Source organism: Impatiens glandulifera, chromosome 7, assembly GCF_907164915.1.
Source record: "Impatiens glandulifera chromosome 7, dImpGla2.1, whole genome shotgun sequence".
Taxonomy (NCBI): domain Eukaryota; kingdom Viridiplantae; phylum Streptophyta; class Magnoliopsida; order Ericales; family Balsaminaceae; genus Impatiens; species Impatiens glandulifera.
In genome coordinates this window covers 49,526,396-49,551,254 of record NC_061868.1, presented here as the reverse complement: position 1 = coordinate 49,551,254, position 24,859 = coordinate 49,526,396, and the positions used below count along the sequence as shown (strand labels likewise).

Genomic DNA, 24,859 nt, shown 5'->3' with positions numbered 1-24,859 from the left:
TTTGGATTTCACCGCTGATGCAAAAACAATCGCCGCGGCGGCGGCTGAGCGACAGAAAATACTTTACTATTTGTAAAGTATATATAAATATATATATATATACCCCCACCAAATTAACCTAGCGCAACGGCAATTATTTCTCTATAAAAAAAATTGTATTTAATACAAATATATTTAAAATAGCATTTTTTTTAAAAAAAAAATTATATAAAAAATATTCAATAAATAAATAAAGAATAGAATAAAATAATATAAAAAATAATTAAAAGATGCTACGGCTGATTATCGGAATAGAATAATTTGATAAATAAATCTCAATCAAAACGAATATCAAACAATTCTATTCTAATCACAACAGCAACCTTTTCACTATTTTTAACAACTATTTATAAATTATTTATTTGATAATTGTTACAAGTTTTTATTTAATTAAAAATCTCGTTCTTTGGATGAAGCGTTATTTACAATATAATTCTTACGATGATATATGCATGTTTTATGTGTATCTTTTATAATAATATTATTATGATGTTTTCCTATATTCTTTCTGGAAAGTCGGTATAGTCCGTTGATGAATTAACCGTTCTTCTCGAACACTTATAACCTTAATAACTTATTAAGTAATGTTTTTCATTTTTATTTATTTTTTCTTTATGGCATAATTTATTTTATTATTTTTAATATACATAAACCTTTTTTAAAATAAAAATATATATTTAATGAAAATTTAGTTTTATTTTATTTTTTACTTAGTTTAATTATATAATATTATTTTATTTAATAAAAATATTTTAATTAATAAATTAAATTTTAAATAATTTTTAAAAATGAGTAAGATCACCCATTTTTTATTTTTTGTATGGATTTTTGTGTGTCAAAATTGTAAATAGAAACTCATGTCTTTGAGATAAATGTATAAACGTTTCAATTCGGTATTGAAAATTTTGTTTCAAATGTTTGTCGTCGATTTTTCAAAATCATCCTCTGTAAATTTGACAATTGAATATCGATTATAACCAACCAATGATTTATAAAATCAATTATTAAGGTTGATCATAATATAAAACTAATTGATAAACATTAGATTGTAAAACAAATTATAATAAATTATGTAAATTTATTTTTTCTTCACTAAAATTTAAAGCATCAAATATTGAGACTTTTAATAAGTATAATAAATTATGTCAATTTATTTTTTGGAAGTCCATCTAATTTGTTGAAAGTTCTTGCGTAAACATTCTAGATCAATCAAAAATTCTCAAAACCAGGATGTAATTTCCGAAACTAGTATCTTTTCCCCTCCCCCAAGATTCACCACCCATGAAAAGTCTCAAAACAAAATACACGTTTTCCATCATCCATGCCTTCAAATTATTGACCATTTTGTATATAAATTACGGGCCAACTCCATTTTCATTTCATCTCATCCATCTCTAATTAAGTCTTAATCACAACAATGCATAAATCTTCTTCTTCATCATCCTTGGGTCCAGGAGGACTAGACATAACTAGCTCCTTCTTCCGCCCCATTCAGCAGACCGCTCCTCCGTCCCCCACCAAACGCAACACCAAAATCTCCGTCATTGGTGCCGGAAATGTCGGCATGGCCATCGCCCAAACCATTCTCACCCAGGTAGCTAGCTAGCTAGGTGACTGATCAACCATTTATTCATATATATTATCATCATCATCTAATCAATTCATTCTTTTAACATGACAGGACTTAACCGATGTGCTAGCACTAGTGGACACCAATGCAAACAAGCTTCAAGGAGAGATGCTTGACCTCCAGCACGCGGCTGCCTTCTTACCACGCGTGAAAATACTCTCCGACACTAATTACTCTGTCACCTCCGGATCAGATCTTTGTATTGTAACGGCTGGAGCAAGGCAGAACCCGGGGGAGACTCGCCTGAATCTCATGAAGAGAAACGTGGCTCTCTTCACCAACATTATTCCACCGCTGGCAAAACACTCTCCCAACTCGATCCTGCTCATTGTGTCCAACCCTGTTGATCCGCTCACTTATGTAGCTTGGAAGCTTTCCGGGTTCCCCTCGAATAGGGTCATTGGGTCGGGAACAAACCTGGATTCCTCAAGGTTCAGGTTCCTACTAGCAGATCATCTTGATGTTAATGCTCAGGATGTGCAGGTTAATTATATTAATCCATCACATTCACATTCACATGCACTTATTTATTTATTGTGCTCGATGATTGATCACATAATTCATGACATTCACAGGCATTTATTGTGGGCGAACATGGAGACAGCTCAGTGGCATTATGGTCGAGCATAAGTGTGGGCGGTGTTCCAGTTCTTAACTTCTTGAAGAGACAACAAATAGCGTACGAAAAAGAAACACTGGAGAACATTCACAAAGAAGTCATACAAAGTGCGTACGAGGTTATCAACCTCAAGGGATACACATCATGGGCAATTGGCTACTCGGTGGCTAACCTTGCTAGGACCATTCTTCGAGACCAACGCCGTATCCATCCAGTCTCTGTTCTTGCCAAGGGATTCTACGGCATTTCTGATGGAGAAGTGTTCTTGAGCCTGCCAGCTCAGCTCGGTCGCAGCGGCGTTTTGGGTGTCACTAATGTTCATCTCACGGATGATGAGGGGCGTCGCCTTAGGGAATCCGCCGCCGCCATAATGGAGGTTCAGACTCAGCTTGGTCTTTGAAGTTTGAACTCATGCATAATAATCATAATGTATTTATATGTTTGACATTAAAAATACTTACTAATGGTATTAATGTGTATCTTCAATTAATGGTATTCATATGTTACAAAGCTAAAGCAACAATTAGAATTAACCAAATCTACCAACTATGGTGAACAACTAGAAGAAGAAACAGAAAAGGGAATAAGCTAAGGATGAGGACTTTCTATTTCAAGGACTGATTCCCCCGCCGCCGCCGCCCGTATAGTTTCTTGGCGGCGGCTGCTGCTGTTGCCAGTTGTTTCCGGCATTAGCTGCGAAATTATTGTAATGCATATTCTGTTGCCTGACCGGACTATGTGGACCGTCCGGCGATCCTAGTCCTCCTCCTCCTCCTTCCTCGTTTGTCCCCGAACCTACGTACTGTTGAACCACTAACACAGACACTGCCACATGGAAATCAGACGACGCTAATAAGTCCCCAATGGCACCCAGTTCAGGGCACTCACTCCACTCTGTTAACCCTGCCGTCAAATGTGACAAAGGACCTTGCCCTCGTCCCACAATAAACAAATCATATACCGCATCAATCGACCTGATAACCGCCACCGTTTCCTCCGCATTACTCACCATTTGTTCCACGAACGTAACCGATTCATCATTCGCCGTCTGTCCCCTGAAATCGTTAACAAAATCCTTGTCTCTCTGTTTCTCTCTATCTTCATCCAGTCTACGGCTTTCACTATCCGACGAAAATTCCAACACCGTTTCCATCTCCGCATCACCGGAGATGAACTGGATCACCGTCAGCGTGATTCCCGGATGACCGGACATCCGCCACGCATACGCGAGCGCCTCCCGGTCATCCGGACCACCGAAGTAAAGCACCAATATCTGATGCGACGTCTGCCCAGCCACAGCTAACCTCGCCGAGCTGTTAAGCCCTCTGTCTATGAGAATCCCGACAGTGCACGGCGAAATATTGAGAATGTTTTGGTTGATTGTTCGGAAAGCAGGGTTCATTACATCCATCCCTCCGTCAACCGTTTGTTGTTTATGAAACGGGATGATTATGAACGCCACCCGTTTGTCTTGAGCCACTTCACAAATATCCTCGTGCATGGTGGAGTAAGGGGAGATCGCAGTTAAAGGGTGGACCGAAACGCTGTCGGCGTGTTGCTCAAAGTTTTGAAACGCGTGGATGATATGATCGGATTGTGCTTGAGTATTGTTCATGGCTGGTCTTCCTACTTTACGGGTATTGTGTGTTATGATCATAGCTGATGCCCGCCCGGTTAGCTCAACCATGTGGAGTACGTAAATGCAAATTGGAGATCTTTTTGAGGGATGAGACGCCTCCAAAAGGCTAATGATAGTTGGAACGTTTCGAGGAGTGTGTATGCAAGCCAAAACACGGAGCTCCGCATCCTGTTTCGATGTTTCTATGGATCTCCGTTTGTAAGAGACGGATCTTCTCGTCGGTTTGTATATCGCGGATACCATTGGGATAACCGAAGCCGTCATTACTATAGCGACCGTCACCATGAGAGCAAATGATTTATCATCCAAAACCTATAGTATAAATGAATTAAAACCAAGTTATTCATATTTCATATTTTAACTATTTTGATTTGTAATGTAACATACATTTTGATCCTTGCCAACATTGAGCACTATAATCTCCACCAACCCTTTACTATTCATTAGAAGACCAAGGGTAACGCCTTCATAGAACGGCATTTGGTAGTACATAGCGGTGATTAGAGTTCCGACCACTTTCCCGACAAGGCAAAGAACAATCACGAGTGCTAGGTAAATCCATGTCAGCACTCCGGTGATCTTCATTATGTCGGTTTTGAGTCCACTCATGGCGAAAAACAGAGGAAGTAATAAACCTGAAACGAAATCCTCCAACTTCTCTATCAACGTCAATCCCAACGGCCCGTTTGGTATGACCAGCCCAAACACGAAAGCCCCGAATACAGAGTGTGTCCCTATGGCATCGGTTACGAACCCGGAAACCATTACCCCGGTGAGGATTAGGGATATCCATACTTCTTTAATGGATTCTCCTTCCGGGGTTCTTCTAATGATCCAATGTAATAGAGGACGGATGATGAAGATGCAGAAGAAGACGAACGCCGTGCTCGACAATAACACCCGTAGGGTGGCTAAGGTGGTGGATTTATTCTCGGCCATTGCGATTGCGATAGCCAACACGATCCAAGCGAAAACATCCATGATGACCGCGGCCGACATGGCGATCTTTCCCATGTCCGTGTTGAGAAGCTTTAACTCGGCCAAGATTCTAGCTAGGACGGGGAATGCAGTCACGGAAAGGGATATGCCAAGAAAGAGAATGAAGGTGCCTGAATTCACATGTTGTGAATCCTTGACTACGATATATGAGAAGCCTATACCGAGAACGAAAGGGAGGACCATGCTGGATATAGCGAAAGCGAGTGCTTTCTTTCCGGTTCGATGGACCACGAGTAGGTCCATCTCGACTCCGACTAGGAAGAGGAAGTAGAGGAGGCCGATGTTTGCCACTGTCTCGAGGACCATCACACTTCTCAATGGGAACACGGTTGTTGCAAACACCGGAATCTGGCCGAGGCACGATGGCCCTAATATGACCCCGCCCTGTAACCGAAACAACATTAATTAACAACATTTTTGGTTTAAACAGAAGAATGAAAGAATGTATATATATACTGACAAGGATCTCTGCAACGACACGTGGTTGACGGAAGGGTTTCAAGATGAAAAAGAGAATGCGGGTGGTGATGACGATCATAGACAATTGTAATATGAATAAGGGAAGAGAATAATTCAAAGGGTTGTCGCCCTGCCATAATCCGTTTGTTGTTATCATTCCCGGCATATAGCAGACAACTTTCTCGGACGTGTTGACCGACATCTTGAACACCCTTTTTGTTTTTTTAACGGGTCTGCAATTTTTGGATTTACAATTGGTACCTAGCTAGTTGCGTCTTCTTCTTTGCTTCACTTGCACATGCATTGTTTGTCATTATTGTTGATTTCGTCATTGATTGATGAATTTGTTTGTTCTTACGTTGTTGTGTGATTGTTGTTGGTTTTCCATTTTGTGGAAGAAAATGGATGGATGGATGAAAAACTACCTACTTAATTGGTTGGAAAACCAAGAAAGAATTTAGTCTATTCTAAGAAGTCCATGCCACGTCAACGTTGGTCTAAGACACGTCACTTAATTTTCGTCCCGTTAACATTAAATAACAAATTGGAACCCAACTTCGGCCAAAGGTTTAAAAAAGTCCCTAATTTTAAAGAACATTAGAAAATATCGTAGATATTTTTTTATAAAACCATTTACTTCTTAACCCAAATTAAGCGTAAAATAATGTAAAAACAGGAGACAGTTGATTTTTGACAAAATTTATCATAAAAAAAATATAAAAATCAACGACCACAAAATTAAAAGAGCTCCAAACAAAAAAATAAGAAAGGATAGTATGGAACAAATCGGCTAAAGTAATGTACAACTAACACTTACCAACGATACCGTAAAAATGAAAACTATATATGTGTCGAACGAACGTCGATCAAAAACAATTTATCTTTACACCCGGTGCACTCAAATAGAACTGATTCAAGCAACAATTCCAAAAGAACACAAGCAAACCAGGCCAGTCAATTACAAATGATGACAAAAACAAAAAACACAAAGAAAACAAGATAAACAAATTACATAAACATGTAATGGCCTACTCCCACAACAAGTTAACCACCACAAATCATCCAGTAACAAACCGGTTACAACTAAAACAACAATAATCACAAATAAAATAGGGACTGACAAAGACAACACCAAAACCTTAATTTCTCATGATCGATCCCAACCATAATAAGATCGATCTATCATAAAAGATAGCGCTGTCCATCTCAAAAATGAGTGCTCGAAAACATGTAGTATTGGATGTTATTATATATAAGAAAAAGATGTACATCATGCATGCAGCGTTTAGGCACATTGGAAATCCGCAGGAATATTGCAATAATTGAGGAGGAAATGGAACTTGAGTGGGACATCAGGGAGGGAGGTCCCAAGAACATTAAGCTTGATGGCATTGCAAAGGCAAAAAGCTGCTTGAAAGTCAGCTAGACCCTGAATAAGACTGCAACAAGATGTAGGAGGTTTACTACCTAGGGTTAGGTTAGCAACGGGTACATTCACCACATTTGCGCACACACTTAGTCTTAGCGTATCCAAAGGACATACGCCACTAACGCTACCAATTGGGAAAAACAGAACATTCATTAAGAGGAACAAACCAAGTGTTTCTTGGTGGGATATTAATGCCATATCTCTCTTCTTCTTCTTCTCTTCTTCTTCTTAATATATAATTTGTAAGTTTTGTAAGGAAGAGAATTATATATAGGAATTAAATCTTCTTGACAGATGTTTTGAGGTTGTAAATTAGTTGGCAATGTCAATATTTTTTATGCATCCAAAACCTAATTACTCAACCCACGAATATTATGATCATCTCTCCACGTTGAATAAATTAGTTTTTTTATATTTTATAAATAAATAATTTTATTAAGGAATAAATTAATTTCTAATCAATTCCTTAGTTTATTTTTTAGATAAGTTTGATGAGGGAACATGAGACTATAGATGATATAATGTGCGGACAAGAGTAGATCGAGAATGTGTTTATGATCATCCTTGCAAATTCAACTAATTCGGAGATTTATTTTTACCACTATTCTTGTTTGATTCGATTTCGGAGATTTCCCCGTTATACCATTATTTTAAATAAATAAATAAAAATTTTAAAAAAATTATATAAACAAATTTTTTAATACTATACATATTTTAATAGGTTAAAATTGTAAAGAAGATGTATGATTGAAAAGGAATAATTGTATATATGAATGAGAAATGTACAGGTTATTTATATTACAATTTGTTATATGTAAAGTCTAAATATGGGTAACAATTAGCTGTGCAATCACTAAGATTATGGAGGAATATATTGTGACTTGATTGCATCTTTGATTTGCAGATTTTGTGGAGTCTAAATATGGGTAACAATTAGCTGTGCAATCACTAAGATTATGGAGGAATATATTGTGACTTGATTGCATCTTTGACTTGCAGATTTTGTGGAGTAAGATTGTCTGGTTCCTTAACATTCCCCCTCAAGATGGACCTTCCATTGAAGAGGCCAATCTTGGATAATAGGAACTCAAAACGCGGGCGAGGGAGAGGTTTGGTGAGGCCGTCGGCGAGCTGATCATGTCCATTGATGTGTTGTACCCGAAGTGTTCCAACTTGGACTTGTTCACGAACAAAATGAAAAGCGAGAGCAACATGCTTCATTCGAGAGTGAAAATTCGGATTGGCGGAGTAATTTGTAGCACTTAAGTTATCACAATATATAACAGGTGTAGAAGGTAAGTGGATGTCGAGTTCTTGTAGAATGGATTTTATCCAATTGAGTTCGGAAGTGGTGTCAGCAATGGCACGAAATTCAGCTTCGGTTGAGGATTGGGCTATCGTTTTTTGTTTGCGAGATGTCCAAGAGATAGCATTTTTGCCGAGATATATGATATAACCTGTAGTAGAGATGAAGTTATCAACATCGCTTGCCCAATCCGCGTCACTAAAGGCATGTAGTGATGACGGAGTATTGCGATGTAATTGCAAACCGAGGTGAGAAGTCCCGTGAAGGTAGCGAAGGAGCTTCTTGAGAGCTGTCTAGTGAGCTTCTTGCGGGTGTTGCATGAACTGGGCTAACTTGTTGACAGAGTAAGCAATGTCAGGACGTGTGAGGTATAAGTATTGGAGGCTTCCAACAACAAAACGATAAATAGTAGGATCACATGGAGGTGTGGAGGTATTTTGTAGCAGTTGAGGGTGAGCAAGCATAGGGGTAGTTGATGGTTTGCAGTCAAGCATGTCATGACGTTGAAGGAGGTCGTGTATGTACTTTCTTTGGGAGAGAAGGAGACCAGAAGTGTTGTGTTGTACTTCCACCCCTAAGAAGAAGGAAAGTTGCCCCAAGTCCTTGAGAGAAAAGCGTTTGGCAAAGTTGGAAATAAAAACCGAGACAAAATCAGGTGAAGGACCAGTTACGATAATGTCATCGATATAAACAAGTGCATATAGGAGATCGCCATTTTTTTTGTAAATGAAGAGAGAGGGGTCAGCGAGAGATGCTGTAAAACCGAATTGTAGTAGATAGGAGGTGAGGGCTGTAAACCATGCGCGTGGAGCCTATTTTAACCCGTATAAGGCTTTGTTTAAACGACACACATAAGAAGGGTTGTTAGCGTCGATGAAGCCGGATGGTTGCTGCATGAAGACTGTCTCTTGGAGATCACCTTGGAGAAAGGCGTTGTTGATGTCGAGTTGGCGTAATATCCAGTTGTGTTGGAGAGAAATTGAGAGGGTGAGTCAAATTGTGACTGGTTTGATAACCGGACTGAAGGTGGCAGAGTAGTCAAGACCAGCTTGTTGATGAAAACCTTTTACGACAAGCCGAACTTTGTATTTGTGAATCGTGTTATCAGGATTATATTTGATTCTGAAGACCCATTTACAACCAATGACATTTCGAGCTTCACTAGGTGGTGCGAGAGTCCATGTATTGTGTTTCCGTAGAGCATTATATTCAGCAAGCATAGCATCACGCCAATGAGGGATGGAGAGTGCTTGTTTGGGGGTGGTTGATAGTGACGTGAGTGAGGAGATAGTGGTAAGTTGGGCATACTTTGGGTTAGGTTTGGTTATGTTATTTGTGAGACGAGTTACAAGACGAGGGAGAATGGGCGGAGGGGGGGTGGTGGATGTGGTGGCGTAGGAGGTGTGTTTTGGGGGGGTGTGGCAGTGGTGGACGGTGTTGTAGGGTTATGTGATGGATGTGGTGGCGTAGGAGGTGTGTTCTGTGGGGGTGTGGCAGTGGTGGATGATGTTGTAGGGTTATGTGATGAAATAGGTATGAGAGGAGTGGGAAACCATTCGTGAGGTGAGGGAAGCGAAGTTGAATTTTGTTGGTTTGATAGACGGTGGAATGGAAAATCATGCTCAATGAAAGTGACATGACGAGAAGTGTAGATTTTGTTTGTGGTAAGATTTAGGCACAGAAAAGCGCTTTGAGTTAGGGAATGACCAAGATAAATGCATGGTTGAGATCGATGATCTAGTTTATTGGAAGCATAAGGTCGTAGTAATGGTTAGCATAGACAGCCAAAGGAGTGTAATTGGGAATAGATAGGTTTGACATTTAGGAGTCGATAGTAGGGAGAGTCATTTTGTAAGGTTGGTGTAGGTAATCGATTTATGAGATACACAGCGGTGGAGAATGCATGTGTCCAGTAAGTGATAGGTAGATTGACATGAGATAGGAGAGAGAGACCAGTTTCGACAATGTGACGATGACAGCGTTCTGCATAGCCGTTGTGTTCAGGGGTATGGGGAGGTGTAGTAAGATGTGAGATGCCATTAGCGCGTAAGGTGGAAGCCAATTTGATGAACTCGCCTCCATTGTCAGAGAATAGGGTTATGATCGTTCTTTTGAAATAGTTTTCAACTAATTTTTTGAAGTCAAGAAAGACTGTGAGAGAGTCGGATTTATTTTTGAGAGGGTAAAACCGTACATATTTAGTGTAATGGTCTACAAAGATTAGATAATATTTGTAGTTGTCATGTGAGAGGTGGGGTGAGGTCCAAACATCTGAAAATAATAATTCAAGGGGAGCTGTAGACGTAAGAGTGGATTGAGAGAAAGGAAGTTTGTGTGCTTTATTAATCTTGCAAGAATTGCAGTAATTAAGGGATGAAATTGAACCTAAATTACATAAATTTGAAATATAAGAAAAAATTTTAAATGACGGATGGCCAAGACGGTGATGCCATAGGAGAGCAGACGTGGTGGATAGCTTTGAAGTAGATGATGTGAGAGATGTTTGAAGGGCACATTTGTAGGAAGAAGACCAGGTGTACATGCCATGATTAAAAGTTCCTTGGAGTAGGATGGTGTTCGTGGAGATAGCCTTGAAACGAAAGGAAGAAAAGGTAAACTCAATTTGTGCATTATTATCAAGGCAAAACTTGGAGACAGAAATAATGTTTTGTGCAATTTTTGAAACATAAAGAACATTTTGAAAGAGTAAAGATTTGTTTTGAGAGGTGATAGTAAATGAATCTGTGTGAGAGATTGGAAGAGATGAGTCATCACCGATGATAACATCATCGTTGCCTGTATAAGGAGTGTGAAGGGATAGATTATCGAGATCATGTGTGACATGGTGAGTAGCACCGCTATTTATAATCCAGTCACATGGAGGGGCGTGAGATGAATAGGCAGTGTTGGCTTGAGGACGAGTGTAGCGAGATTGACGTACAAAGGGTTTGAGTGTAAAGTTAGGATGGGCGCGAGAGAAGTGGCGACAGACGGAGATGGTGTGACCAGTGTAGCCGCAATATTGGCAGACATCAGGTGATTTGGTGTTGGATGAGGAGGAGGGGTTGGGGTTGGGGTAGTGTGGTGAGGACTGTCGGCTGTTGTCTTTAGAGTATTGGGGTCGGGAGTAATTGTTATTTTGGCGAGTATTGGATGATGGTTTGTAGGTTGCGACAAAAGCGGTGGTAGGTGTTGATGAGGTGGAGTTGGTGTTGTCATGGAGTTTGGTGAGCTCATGATGTATGAGTTTTTCATGGAGAGCATCGAATGGGATGAGAGTATCTCGAGCTTCAACGGTTTCGATGATGGAACGGTGTTGGGTTTGATCGAGCCCATTTAGAACCTTTGCAATGATGTCTTCGGGATCTAGAGTTTTTCCTAGATTGGCAAGTTCAGTGGTGCATTGTTTTATTTGATGCATATAGTTAGTGATGGTTTGATCGGGTGTCTTTTTGATTGAGTCAAGTCGTTTCTTGACTTGGAGGATATGGCTGCGAGTAGGATTTGTGTAGAGAGATTTGAGAGCAGTCCATACTTCATGAGATGTAGCAGCAGAGGCTACAAGAGGTGCGATCTTGGCGTCAAGAGTGCCGATGAGGGAGCTTAACAATAGTTGGTCTTGTCGAGACCATGAGGCGTAACTGGGATTAGGGGTGACAGTGTTGTCGTCTTTGGTGATTGTTGGTGGTGGACAATTTTTTTCTCCAGTGAGGTAGTCAAATAGGCCGAAACCCAATAAGAATGACTTGATTTGGGAAGACCATTGTGTAAAGTTGGTGGTGTTGTTTGTAGTTTGTAAGGGTTTGCATTGCGATAAGTTGACAAAGAAGATGGGATAGCCGGGGTCGGTAGGGTTTGGGACGGAGAAGGCGTTTGATGACATTGTAGGATCTAGACTTCTGATACCATGTAGAGAAGATGTATGATTGAAAAGGAATAATTGTATATATGAATGAGAAATGTACAGGTTATTTATATTACAATTTGTTATATGTAAAGTCTAAATATGGGTAAGAATTAGCTGTGCAATCACTAAGATTATGGAGGAATATATTGTGACTTGATTGCATCTTTGACTTGCAGATTTTGTGGAGTCTAAATATGGGTAACAATTAGCTGTGCAATCACTAAGATTATGGAGGAATATATTGTGACTTGATTGCATCTTTGACTTGCAGATTTTGTGGAGTAAGATTGTCTGGTTCCTTAACAAAATTTTTTTATTATTATAAAAAAATAAACTTAAATTTTTTATAAAATATGAAGAATAAATAAATATATTGGTAATATTATATATTTAATTGTGTTTATTAATATTTGATTGAAATTCGGGTGGAGATACAAATAACATCCCATCTCGGTCAACTACCGGTCAAACCGGAGGCAAACCGTCGTAACAAGACAATTTAGATCAGAAACCGCGGAATGAATTATATTTGATATACCTCTTGAGATCCTATCTTAATTACCAACTAAGGACGTAGTGCATGCCAACATAAGGTCTCTTCTGAATTCAGTATTTGGTATCAATTAAGATTAAAAACTTTTTCAACAACTAAGATTATCTTAAGTTGATAAACAATCTTATCTAATAGACATTTTTCTCACTAAAATTGTTATTTAAATAGAAGTCATGAAAGATATATGAACAAATATATAAAGTGACCAATTGATTTGAATTGGATTTGGTGATGAATGCTATAAAATGTAGCGCTAACTTCTCATTTAATGACGGTAACTTCCGTCACTATAAGTCGAGAACATATTTCTCTGGTCAGTTCGGTTCGGGTCTCAATCGAGACGGATTAATTGAAATGTTATCTATATGTCGCACCGGGTGTAGTTCATGATTAATTCAATTTAAATTAAAATCTTAGATAAAATTTAACTTGGACTATATAATGAGTTTATAAAATAAATTAAAACGGAGTGATTTAACTTGAATTTAATAATTAGTCTTTGTTTCCACTTTCTCAATTAGATTATGAAGCATGTAATAATTTAAAATTTCACTTTGTTTATATATATATAAGGGACTTAAAAAACATTTTAATAAAACTATTTAATTGATCCTTTTTTTTTCCGTCAAATCACATACATAAAATAAGTATGTATTTTAAAAAAAGATACAACATATAATACAACAAATATTTTACATAAATCCAATTAATTGCATAACCCCAACTATTGTGCAAAGGAAACGAGAGAAGTTACCATCTACCCAATCCCACCACCTCGTGTTCTTATTGTGAATTAAGGGAGCGCTTGGTTCAAATAAGGGAATCGGAATAGGAATGAGATTGATAGATGTGTGGAATGAGAATGGGTATGATTGATAGAAGTGTAGTGTTTGGTTATGAGTATTAATCATTCTCAATACCATTAATAGTGTTTGGATATTTTCATTCCGATATTTCTATTTCATTGATGATGTTTAGATATTTCTATTTCATTGATAATGTTTAGATTTATTAGAGAGAAATTATTAATATTATTTTGTAATTGAATTAGATTAATATTTTTATTTTTTTATTATATTTTATTTAATTAAAAATACAAAATATTATTATTTTTATATTATAATTGTTTAAAATATATAAAATATTGAGATGTGTTTTAATTTAATAAAATATAAACATCTAATATTTTATTATATTAATTATATATATATATATATATATTAAATACATATAAAAAAATGATTGAATGATTCAATTTTTTTTATTTATAAATAAAAATTATCTATTAATAAAGATAAATTTTTTAAAATATTATATATTAATAATTAATCAAATAAAATATAATATTTTATTTAATAATATATACTATAACATTGCATAATATTTTTAATAAAAAATTTTATTAAAAAAATTTATATCTAACTTTACTAATATTTTTTCAATATTTATTTTATATAAAATTGTTATTTTATTTTTAAGTTTTTATATTTTAATTAATTTATTATAATTTTATTATTAATATATAATATATAAATTAATTATATAAAAATATTTTTTTTATTATTAGTTATTATAATTATTTTATTTTATTAATTTTATATTATTTAAAATAATTTCTCAATATTATATAAATAATTGAAATAATTTATTTCAATAAATAAATTAAAATAAATTATTATTTTAATTATAAAAAAAAATATATATATAATATTATAATTATAATTATGAGAGAACGTGGAAAAGTGGACATCATGGGAGAGAAAATACATTACAAGGGAATGAGATTCATTCCTTCCAATTTAGAGAGGAATGGATGATTCCTGATTATCCGGGAATCAAATCAATGTTCTGGAATGAAACCCATCAACCAAACACTTCATTTTATTCCCTTTCTCATTCCTGAGTACAAAAATCAGGTACCAAACATCCCTAAATAAATTAAAACATACATAAAAGGGAACAAATTTAAAAGCCACAAAATCACTAAACAGAAAATAAGTTTGTCTTAGGCACATATGAAGCCCTTAGGAACTCTCTTGCCGCAAACATTGAGGAGGAGACTCAAGGAGAGTGGAACATTGAGATGGATCCCGAGAACATTGGCCTTGATCGCAGTACAAAGACAAACAGCTGCCTCAAGGTTAACGAGACCCGCAAAAAGACTACAACACGGGGTTACAGGAGGTTTACCTATGTTGACATTGAGGAGTCCGTTGAGCACATCCGCGCATGCACCTAGTTTTAGCGTATCCAAAGGACATACGTCACCAAGGCTACCAATTGGGAAAAACAGAACATTCATTAAAAGGAACAAACCAAGTGTTTCTTGGTGGGATATTGCCATATCTCTCTCTATTCTTCTTCTTCTTCTTAATATATAATCTGTGAGGAAGAGAATTGCTAGCTAGTCTTTATATATAGTAATTAATTAAATCTCTTGACAGATGTTTTGAGGTTGTAATTAGTTGGCAATGTCAATATTTTTTATGTATCCAAAACCTAATTTTACTCAACCCACGAATATTATAATCATCTAGTCTCCACGTTGAATCAATTTTTTTTTTTAAATTTTATATATAATTAATTTTATTAAGGGATAAATTAATTTCTAATCATTTCCTTAGTTTATTTTTTAAGATAAGTTTAATGAGGGAACATGAGACTATAGATGACAATGTGCGGACAAGAGTAGAGAATGTGTTCATCATTCTCGCAAATTCAACTAATTCGGAGATTTATTTTTACCACCATTCTTGTCTGATTCGATTTCGGAGAATTTCCTCCATTATACCATTATTTTTAAATAAATAAATAAAATCTTTAATAAAATTATATAAACAAATTTTTTAATACTATATATATTTTAATAGGTTAAAATTTTATATTATTATAAAAAAAATAAACTTAAAACTTTTATAAAATATGAAAAATAAATAAATATATTGGTAATGTTATATATTTAATTGTGTTTATTAATATTTAAGTGAAATTCGGGTGGGGATACAAATAACATCCCGCCCGGTCAACTACAGGTCAAACCGCCATAACAAGACAATTTAGATCAGAAATCGTGGAACGGATTATATTTAATATACGTCGTTGAGATCCTATCTTACCAACTAAGGACGTAGTGTTAGGATTTGTATCTCCCAAATCCGACCAGTTTGAAACAATCTGTAAAAATGCAAGAAAGAAGAACACAAGAAGACTCAGATTTATAGTGGTTCACTCAAATTGAGCTACGTCCACTTCAGTCACCACCAGATTTCACTATAAAGAAGAAGAAGAAATACAATGTTTTTGCCTCTCACTTTATCTCTCTAAAATTATGTCTCTCACATGTAAACCCTTAATAATCACGTATTTATATGATAAACATTTAGGTAATAAACCTAAATAACTCTTGGTTATGCTCAAGCCAAAACCAAATACAAACCCAATAAACTCTAATTAACAATGTAGAGTTTATTATAAGTGTAGACTCCATAACTCAGCAATCTCCCACTTGGAGACTAACTTCATCATCTCTCAATCGGTAGTGGCTTTTCATCAGGTGTCTTAACGAAGAAGACCAACTAAAGTTGCACACAACTTCAGTTTCTTAGTTTCTTAAAGAAAAAGACAAGGGATCATTTGGTTATATAACATTTCTTTGACAACCCATCAATACAACAAATATTTTACATAAATCCGATTAATTGCATAACCGCAACTATTGTGCAAAGGAAACCGAAGTTACCATCTACCCAATTCCACCACCTCGTGTTCTTATTGTGAAATAAATAAATTAAAACATACATAAAAGGGAACAAATTTAAAAGCCACAAATCACTCAACAGAAAATAAGTTTGTCTTAGGCACATTGGAAGCCCTCAGGAACCTTCTTGGAGCAAACATTGAGGAGGAGACTCAAGGAGAGTGGAACATTGAGATGGATCCCGAGAACATTGGCCTTGATCGCAGTACAAAGACAAACAGCTGCCTCAAGGTCAACGAGACCCTCAATAAGACTACAACACGGGGTTTTAGGAGGTTTACCTATGGTGACATTGAGGAGTCCGTTGAGCACATCCGCGCATACACCTAGTTTTAGGGTATCCTTAGGGCAAGTGCCCTTAGAATGCTTATGCTTAGGCTTGGGTTTGGGCTTTGGAGGGCATGTGTCACAAGCACTAGCAAAAGTGAAAAAGAGTATGTTGAATAAGAGGAAGAGAGCAAGTGTTTTTTGGTGGTTGGCCATCTCCACTCTTCTTGTTATAAGTGCCACTAATTGTAATTAGAGACAGTCTCTTACTTTGTGGTTGTGATGAATAGAATAGCTAAGTAGGGAGTGTTTTTATAGGAAGGAATTGAGGCCTCCTTTAGTATAATAAAAGTTTAATAAACCCCTTGGACAGGTATTTTGAGATTTTAATTAGCTGGCAATTTAATCAGGTCATTTGTCAATATTTTGTATGCATTTGGGTGTTGGAACCATCCAAAACCTAATTAATTACCTTTGCTAATTCTATAAAATTGGATCATTTTCAATTATGAATAAACAATTATCTAATTAAGCAGATGAAATACTGAGTTTAGTTTGATTTGTATCATACTGTTGTGCAATATTTAAACAATATTTATGTCAGTCAATACAGTGTAACTCAAAAGTTAGAGTAATTATTTTTTAAACATAATATTTTGGTTTAATCCCTATTTAGTGTGCTCAAAATAAACTATATTTATTTCAATCTTAAAATAATTGAAACAACTCATGATATGTCTCTAGCTAGGTAACTTGAATATAAGATTTGTTGCAAAGGAATTAATAGTCTTTCATATTAATTGATTTTCATCTACAGTGAGTGATCTAGCCAATAATATTTTTTTTAAAGAAAATTGGCATTTTATAATTTATAAATAATTGTTAATGCAACAGAAAAATAACAAGAATGAAATGAAAACAAATCAAATTGCAAATTAAGATCAGAGATATATAGTCACTAATTGTTCCTTTCTTCGTTTTGTTTTTCAAGAGATCCAAAACAAATTGATTATAATAAATTTGTTCTTATTTTTATTTTAATACCTATATTTAGGTTAAATTGATTAAATATAACAGTTTCATAATTTAATTAATAAAATTAATCTAATTTACTTTGTTAAATAATAGGGTTCAATTTTTTTCCGAAGGCATTGTGAGGGGTGGTCTTAGGCGACTGCCTATAAATTATACCTATTCATCCAGTTTCGTATCAACAAATTCATCGAGAGGGATTACAAGACAAATGTAAACAATTTTACAAACGAACAAGAAAAAGTGGACCAAATTCAGCCTTTATTTGAGGAAGACGGTGAATAATAGAAGTTTGGGGATTAGGGCAAAGAATATATGATGCTTTAAGAATTATATTTCCATTAGTTCAGTGGATAGGAGTGTCACGGGCATACCTAAAAAACCTTATAATATGGACTCCCCTTCAGATCCCCTTTATATATTTTAATTACGTACACATTAAACTATTAATTAATTTTTTGTCCTCCCTAATTATTGTTTCCTTACGTTCACACTAATTATCATTTCATTAATGAAACTTCGTTTTCATTTTCATTCTAGTTGAACCCATTAGATTTTTTTTTATCTATTTTTTATAATATGAAAATATTTATATTGTTTTTTTTTTATTGATAGACTTAGAAAATTTTAATATGAGAATTTTTATAAGGAATGATGTGTTATTCACTTATGGAATGATAATTTGAAAATTATCTCTTTTACTCAATTCAACTCATCAAATGATACATCATATCTTATAAAAAAAAATCTCTATAAAAAATCTCTACGTCTATATATCCTTACTCTTTTAATAAATAATTCAAATATAAATCACACAATTATATATAATTTTATCTAATGATCTGTATTACACATTTTAAAATAAGCTAATTATATATCTCTCATTTCCATGTGAGTTTGATGAAGAATAGTCACGGGCATCACTCTCTTATGTATGTCCAAAATTGGATGATATATACATACTAGCTGTTATTTGGAAACATATAGCCTTGCGACGTACTGATTTATATATTTATCTATAGTATTGTTTAATTATTAAATTTTCAAAGTTAATTTAAATATTAAGAAAAAAAAGAAAAAGCTAATTTAGACTAATAACCAGCTAATTTAAAGGCTGGTTAGACATTAGGGTGAGGCGATGCAGGCGCCCTAAACTCACCTCCACTAGTTCATAAAACAAAACAATATACCAGAGTTAAACTCACAACCTTAATAATACTTTTAAAATATATAATCAATTACTAATTTTTTTAATTGAAATAAAATTATTTTATATTATTATATGTTTCAATATATATAGACGATAAACAAAAAAAAAAAACTTTTTTTCGACTATTCCACAAACTTGTCCCGGTTTAAATGTATTAACTATTAAAAATTTATTTAACGTATTTGTTATTCAAAATTGTTACGTTAGTCTTAGATCAAGTTATTAACTTTGGTTATTTTTCAATCATCTTAATATACATCACTTCTATAGTCTCTCTAGTCTCCTCTATCTCTTATTAATTATTTCAATTTATTAATAATATAATTAAAGTTTTATTATTTATAAAAAAAATGTTTAAAAGATGAGTTGATAACTCAAATATAATTGACCAACAAATAAAAAGAATGACACATTAATTATTAAATTTATTTTATTATATTATTTATTAGTCAATTTTAGTTAATTTATTTATTTATTAATTATATAAATCACTTAAATTTATAATTATATATATATATATAAATTATAATTTTTTTTAAATAATTAATGTAATATGATATAGATGATAATCGTTTAAGCACAACAATAAAATTAATACAAAAATACAAATGTTTATTTTGTCACCAAACACGCTCAAAACACAACGATATTTGTGAATAACAATGAAAACATAAATAAAAAATACTTAACAACGAACAAATTAACCTAATATAAAATCTAATATTAATGAGCTCAGAGATCCTAAAGAAGATCAACGAGTTCTCCGACCGCCTCCATCGATTTTCTAGAAAAAAATATCTTTATATCGTCATAATAATAGCGTTCACTAAACATCGTACGATTTATTTCGAGCCAAATAGTCGACCAGAAAATAATCGGGATAGAGACCGATTGACTCAATCCAACCGGGCTCACAGTTTCTATTAAACATTTCAACAATCGACAATTAACTTATACATTATCTATTCAATGTCAATCATATTCTAAAGTAGGCTCTAAATGACAGTCATTCCCTTACAATGCAAACCAAATGAGGTGACATTTCTACCTCTTTGCAACAAATTCTGTAACGACTAACAATAATGCACAATTTTTCATTAATCAATCATCCATCAAGATCCCTCTATGCATGACAATCTATCCCCAAAAATGAGATTTTTATAGAGAATTAAGAATCTCACAACTTCTCACACAGAAAGTAATATGATGCAATATCCACAAATAAAGTGTGATAATGACAAACTTTAAAGAAATTCATATATTGTCAACGTAAGATATCACATGAAAAAGAATCGCCATTGCGACCCATTAAGAACAATATCCTTTCATGTTTATTCACTTTCACATTCCCGAGTTCAAAAACCTACCGAACATCCCTCACTAACTCTTCTCATAAATTTATTATATAAATTATACTTATATAATATATTATTTTATTATTATTTTTATATCACAAATCTAAATATATATTTAAATTTGTGACATTATATATATTAATAACTATAATGCATATATATAATTATAAATTTTAATAATTTATAATTTTATATAACTAAAATAATTACAAATTAATTGATTAGAAAGTTGACTAATAAATAATAAAATAAATATAATTTTATAATTAAGGTGTCAATTTTTTAATATTTTAATGAATTATAAGTTATCATCTCTTAAATATTTGTTTGATGGATAATAAAAAAATAAAATTTATAAATATTTTATAAATACAATTTAATAAATAATAATATATTTAAATTATGAATAGGAGAAAGTGGGGAGGAGTGAAGTGTATTTAAGAAGAAAGATAAAAAAAATACCGCTCATATTTACCGTTGAGAATGCATCAATTTTAAATAGGTGATATTTTTAAATGATTTATTATTATTAATATTTAAAGAATGTGATAACTTCTATTTTAATAATTGTTTGACAAGATTTTATCATTTTGGATTTTATTTATTATTAAATAAATTAATAATAATAATTTTCTTTTTAATTATATATATATTATTCACCTTTTAAAGTCAAAGTTACACTACATATCCCAAAGGTTATTTTATTATATTAGACTTTTTAATAAAAGTTATATATAATTTATTAGTTTTTTTTTGGTAAGGAGTTAAATTAAATATCATATTAGAAATAAGATGTCACCATATATCCAGCTTACATATGTAATCTCACTCGATGATAAACATTTTTCTTATCACTGGATGTCTCTAATATTATTTGATATTCGGTATCGTTATATTTATAAAAATAAACTACAAATATTTTAGTCAATAATTCGGGCTATGAGACAAGCTCAAAATTTACTTATGAATGTTTCTAAAGTCGGACATCTCGGTTTTACATTAACAATATCACCAAATTAATTAATAGTAGATAAGGAGAAGATTTAAAGATTTGAAAAAGAAAAATGGAAAACTTCAATCTTGAAGATGACTAGAGGAGAAGCTCGGTCCTCATGGTAAATATGACACTAAAGGTCTTATAGTTTGGTTATTAGGAAATTTATTTTCTCCTATCTTCTCTTGTTCGGAATTATTTTTAGGTGACTATCGTCACAGTGTCATTTAGAGTGTTTTTTAGTAAGAATCGAACCTCGAAATTTATGAAATTTGTAATAATTTTTCTTTTTTGTCACTTTAGCCACCCTTATTTAACTAGTTATATACTATTTAAACTATATTAGTTAGGTTTATACTAATATTTTTTTTAAATAAAATAAGTTTCTTTTAGTTTTAGTAATGTTTATTTTTCTTTCTGTTTTTAAAATTTTTAATTTGGATAACTATGATTTTTCATATATATCTTGTAATTTAAAAATAATAATAATAATTACACTAGTAGTTTATTATTAGTTTGTAATAAAAATATCTAGGAATGATGAATTATCTTCATAGTAGAACAATTTATAATTTATAATATTGTAAATATTTCAATTTAAAAAGAAATGCACAAGTTTCATTCAAACAAATGACATAGAAAATAAGAACATTAAATAGTTTACGATTACATAAAAGCTGAAACAACATAAATTGCATGGCAAGGCACAGCAATTATTGTTACACAAAAAGAAGTTTGAACGATGAAATAGAAAGTAAATCACAAATTAACGATGCTGTGAATGTCTTCTCTAGGGACATTGAAAGCCCTCGGGAACATTCTTAGAGCAAACGTTGAGAAGCAAACTAAGAGAGATTGGGATATTCAAGTTAATACCAAGAATGTTAGCCTTAATGGCAGTGCAAAGGCAAACAGCTGCCTCAAGATCAACGAGTCCTTCAATGAGGCTACAACAAGGGGTAACCGGAGGGGCACCAACTTTAACATTAATGAGTCCATTGAGCACGTCTGCACAAACACCTAGTTTTAGGGTATCCGTAGGGCATTTTGCCTTAATGGGGCTAGGGCTTGGCGTCGGCTTTGGCTCAGGGGGACAAGTGTAGCATGCATTAGAAAATGTAAAGAAGAGGATGTTTACTAAGAGGAATAAGGAGAGTGTCTTCAAATTTGTCATTTCTCTTAACTTTTCACTTGCTAAGTAAAGAGTTTTCTTTTTTTTGATGAAGAGAAGTGTGGAGGGAAAAGGATATTTATAGACTTCTTTGAGGGTTATTATAATTTATTTTTAAGTGATTGAAAAATGAGGCTAATGGAAACAAAATCCATGTGTGATACATTGGGATTGAAGTTAGAAAAAAATGATGAGAACAGAGTGTCATTCCATCTTGATCTATGATTTTTCCATCTACATTAAAATTAAAATCCCAAGTGTTGAACATGTTTTAATTTTGTACTTAATGAACAGATCATAATCTTCGATTCTTATATACAATTGCGTTAAATTAATATGTTTGATATCATTTCAGCCTTTCAGGGACGGAATAAGGGTTTGAAGTTGGGATCGATGGGCATACCAAAAAAATAGTTAATTAAATTAAAAATAAAAATAAAAAAGTATATTACATTTTTTAACGTATTCGGAGTGAGCTTGAGTCCACCTCAGCCCTAACGTAGATCTCTTCTCGAAATATATATTAAATTAAATTCCAAGGAGAGATAGACAATTAATTAATGAAATGGTCATTTTCATTCACGAGTGAGTTTGTAAGTTGAAAATCTTTATATAATTAAACTGTAGCCAAGAATTATGGATGCTCTAATAAGACATTTAATATATACATAGTTTATGCTAAATATAATAATTAAAAATAGGTCTCCACTAAGGAAAGGAGATATGGACTAAAGTAACAGCAAGTGGATGTGATGAAATGTCACGGGAAGTTTCTAACAACTACTATATATGAGGTCCCCATTCAATATATCCAAAACACAAGTAATGAATCATGATGATTTTCTTTTTTCAAAAAAATAATACAATTACATGGTCAATGCAAAGTATTAATCACAAGTTATTATTATTCAACAAATTAATAGTTAAGACTTAGTTTAATTGTTAGTATAAGATTATATAATTGATACGTTAATTAGCTAGACATTTAAAATTAAAATAAAAAGAGGATTTGATTTATTCATTTTCCTGCAGAAGAAAAAGGGAAATTATCATTGACCTAAGAAATTGGATAGAACCCACTAACAGATTTGGAGTAGCAACAAACAATGAGAGATATAATTTTTTAATATTGAGGAAAGTGGAATATTGAGAAGAGGGTGAGTAAAGATATTTTCAAATAAAGATAGACAACCACTACAAACTCACATAATTGTTGAAGTAAAGTCTTACAAACCTCTATCCCTTTTCGACCCTACTTGTGTAGTTCCATTTATGGATAACCCTTCGAATGATGACAAAAGCAACAAATTATCGATGGAGGCAAAATTGTGTGACAAATTAACAATATCGATCCTTCTGAGTGTTAATAAAGGATTTGATCTCATCCCCTCTTCTAGCTTAACGATAACAAGAGGTGGATATTCTCAGTCTCCTAGAGATCCTGAGTTTGAGTCTGTCAAGAGTCAAGTTTTGTACATGGTTAAATGGTTAAGTGTGTTTACGGGCTATCTGGTTAATTCCATTGTGGTCACATTTTTACCCATCAAGTTAGCTCAGTGGTAAGAGTCGTCTTAAGAAACCAAAATGTCACGGTTTCGATTCCATCTCAAAGTATTTTGAGTCTAAGCGAGGAACTATGGATGTGGTGTCATGTTAGTTTTCCTTTAATTTCAAAAAAATATATATGATCTCAAGGCACAACAATCTCGAGTCAAATGCAAGGCGATAAGTGACTTAGTTAGATTTTGTTTGATTTTACTTTATTGTTTGATATTATTTTGATTGTAGCAAGAGTAAATTTTATAGAAAAAAAATAGTCCTTGTAGATTTTAAATCATAACTCTACTCTTGCGGGATGTTCATATCAGAACATGGCACTCTTGTATATATATATTATAAGATCTAATTTTGAATTTTATCATAATTTTATGGATAACACTGCTAATGGAATGAGTTTGTTGGTTAGATGATTATGTAATCCTTTCGAACAGTCTGATTGAACTTTGTAGATCAAAATTGATTTGAATGAATATTATAAATGGTTAATTGTATGTTGTCAAAAATAAATATCTTTTAGAACTATTTAAATGGCCCATCTGATAAGTACAGCCCAGTTTATTTAGCATCCACAAATTTCCATACAAACAAACTAGTCCAATATTACTCCAAAAGTATAATAGGTCCATTATTGACATTTTGCAAATGGGTTAGTTAACTGGATCATACTAGACCTTAATTTATTATTAGCCTTAAAATAATTGACTCAGTTTTTTTTTTAAATTAGTTTATTTTATTGAGTAAGTTAGCATCATCCCTATATATAGTGATGATATTCACTAACGTATTTTTGTTAGATGTTTCATATTTAGACAAAAAAAAATTGGGAATTAAAACAAGTAAGAAAGTTGTTTGATGAAATCTGGTAAGAATTTGAAACCTAGATTTGGGTAAATGAGAATAATTGAATCTAAAAGATGGTCAAAATACAATTAT

At 33.4% G+C, this 24,859-nt stretch overlaps 5 protein-coding genes across 5 annotated transcripts; 1 reads left to right on the top strand and 4 right to left on the bottom strand.

The window, feature by feature from the left end:
* The first annotated feature begins 1,445 nt into the window (after positions 1-1,445).
* LOC124910620 (L-lactate dehydrogenase B-like) lies at positions 1,446-2,689 on the top strand. The gene is made up of 3 exons (XM_047451291.1): positions 1,446-1,633; positions 1,721-2,152; positions 2,245-2,689. Exons 1-3 carry the CDS (start codon positions 1,457-1,459, stop codon positions 2,686-2,688), a joined length of 1,053 nt encoding a protein of 350 aa, XP_047307247.1. The 5' UTR covers positions 1,446-1,456; the 3' UTR covers position 2,689.
* Positions 2,690-2,898: 209 nt separating this feature from the next.
* LOC124910145 (cation/H(+) antiporter 15-like) lies at positions 2,899-5,587 on the bottom strand. Its single transcript, XM_047450761.1, has 3 exons — positions 5,387-5,587; positions 4,315-5,310; positions 2,899-4,239 (listed from the first exon to the last, which is right to left on the bottom strand). The coding sequence occupies exons 1-3, from the start codon at positions 5,585-5,587 to the stop codon at positions 2,899-2,901; spliced, it is 2,538 nt and encodes an 845-aa protein (XP_047306717.1).
* Positions 5,588-14,585: 8,998 nt separating this feature from the next.
* Positions 14,586-14,924, bottom strand: LOC124910276 (14 kDa proline-rich protein DC2.15-like). Its single transcript, XM_047450902.1, has one exon. It carries the CDS (start codon positions 14,922-14,924, stop codon positions 14,586-14,588), a length of 339 nt encoding a protein of 112 aa, XP_047306858.1.
* A 1,460-nt stretch (positions 14,925-16,384) lies between these two features.
* Positions 16,385-16,861, bottom strand: LOC124945876 (14 kDa proline-rich protein DC2.15-like). Its single transcript, XM_047486392.1, has one exon. The coding sequence runs from the start codon at positions 16,818-16,820 to the stop codon at positions 16,434-16,436; it is 387 nt and encodes a 128-aa protein (XP_047342348.1). The 5' UTR covers positions 16,821-16,861; the 3' UTR covers positions 16,385-16,433.
* A 5,031-nt stretch (positions 16,862-21,892) lies between these two features.
* LOC124946147 (14 kDa proline-rich protein DC2.15-like) lies at positions 21,893-22,541 on the bottom strand. The gene has a single exon (XM_047486716.1). It carries the CDS (start codon positions 22,367-22,369, stop codon positions 21,986-21,988), a length of 384 nt encoding a protein of 127 aa, XP_047342672.1. The 5' UTR covers positions 22,370-22,541; the 3' UTR covers positions 21,893-21,985.
* Between the last annotated feature and the right edge of the window lie 2,318 nt (positions 22,542-24,859).

Coding starts and splice junctions, on each gene's coding strand:
- LOC124910620 (XM_047451291.1), top strand. CDS start 1,457: ATGCATAAATCTTCTTCTTCATCATCCTTGGGTCCAGGAGGACTAGAC. Junction 1,634..1,720: donor CCCAAACCATTCTCACCCAG/GTAGCTAGCTAG, acceptor TTAACATGACAG/GACTTAACCGATGTGCTAGC. Junction 2,153..2,244: donor TTAATGCTCAGGATGTGCAG/GTTAATTATATT, acceptor TGACATTCACAG/GCATTTATTGTGGGCGAACA.
- LOC124910145 (XM_047450761.1), bottom strand. CDS start 5,587: ATGTCGGTCAACACGTCCGAGAAAGTTGTCTGCTATATGCCGGGAATG. Junction 5,311..5,386: donor GTGTCGTTGCAGAGATCCTT/GTCAGTATATAT, acceptor TTTCGGTTACAG/GGCGGGGTCATATTAGGGCC. Junction 4,240..4,314: donor ATGTTGGCAAGGATCAAAAT/GTATGTTACATT, acceptor TTTATACTATAG/GTTTTGGATGATAAATCATT.
- LOC124910276 (XM_047450902.1), bottom strand. CDS start 14,924: ATGGCAATATCCCACCAAGAAACACTTGGTTTGTTCCTTTTAATGAAT.
- LOC124945876 (XM_047486392.1), bottom strand. CDS start 16,820: ATGGCCAACCACCAAAAAACACTTGCTCTCTTCCTCTTATTCAACATA.
- LOC124946147 (XM_047486716.1), bottom strand. CDS start 22,369: ATGACAAATTTGAAGACACTCTCCTTATTCCTCTTAGTAAACATCCTC.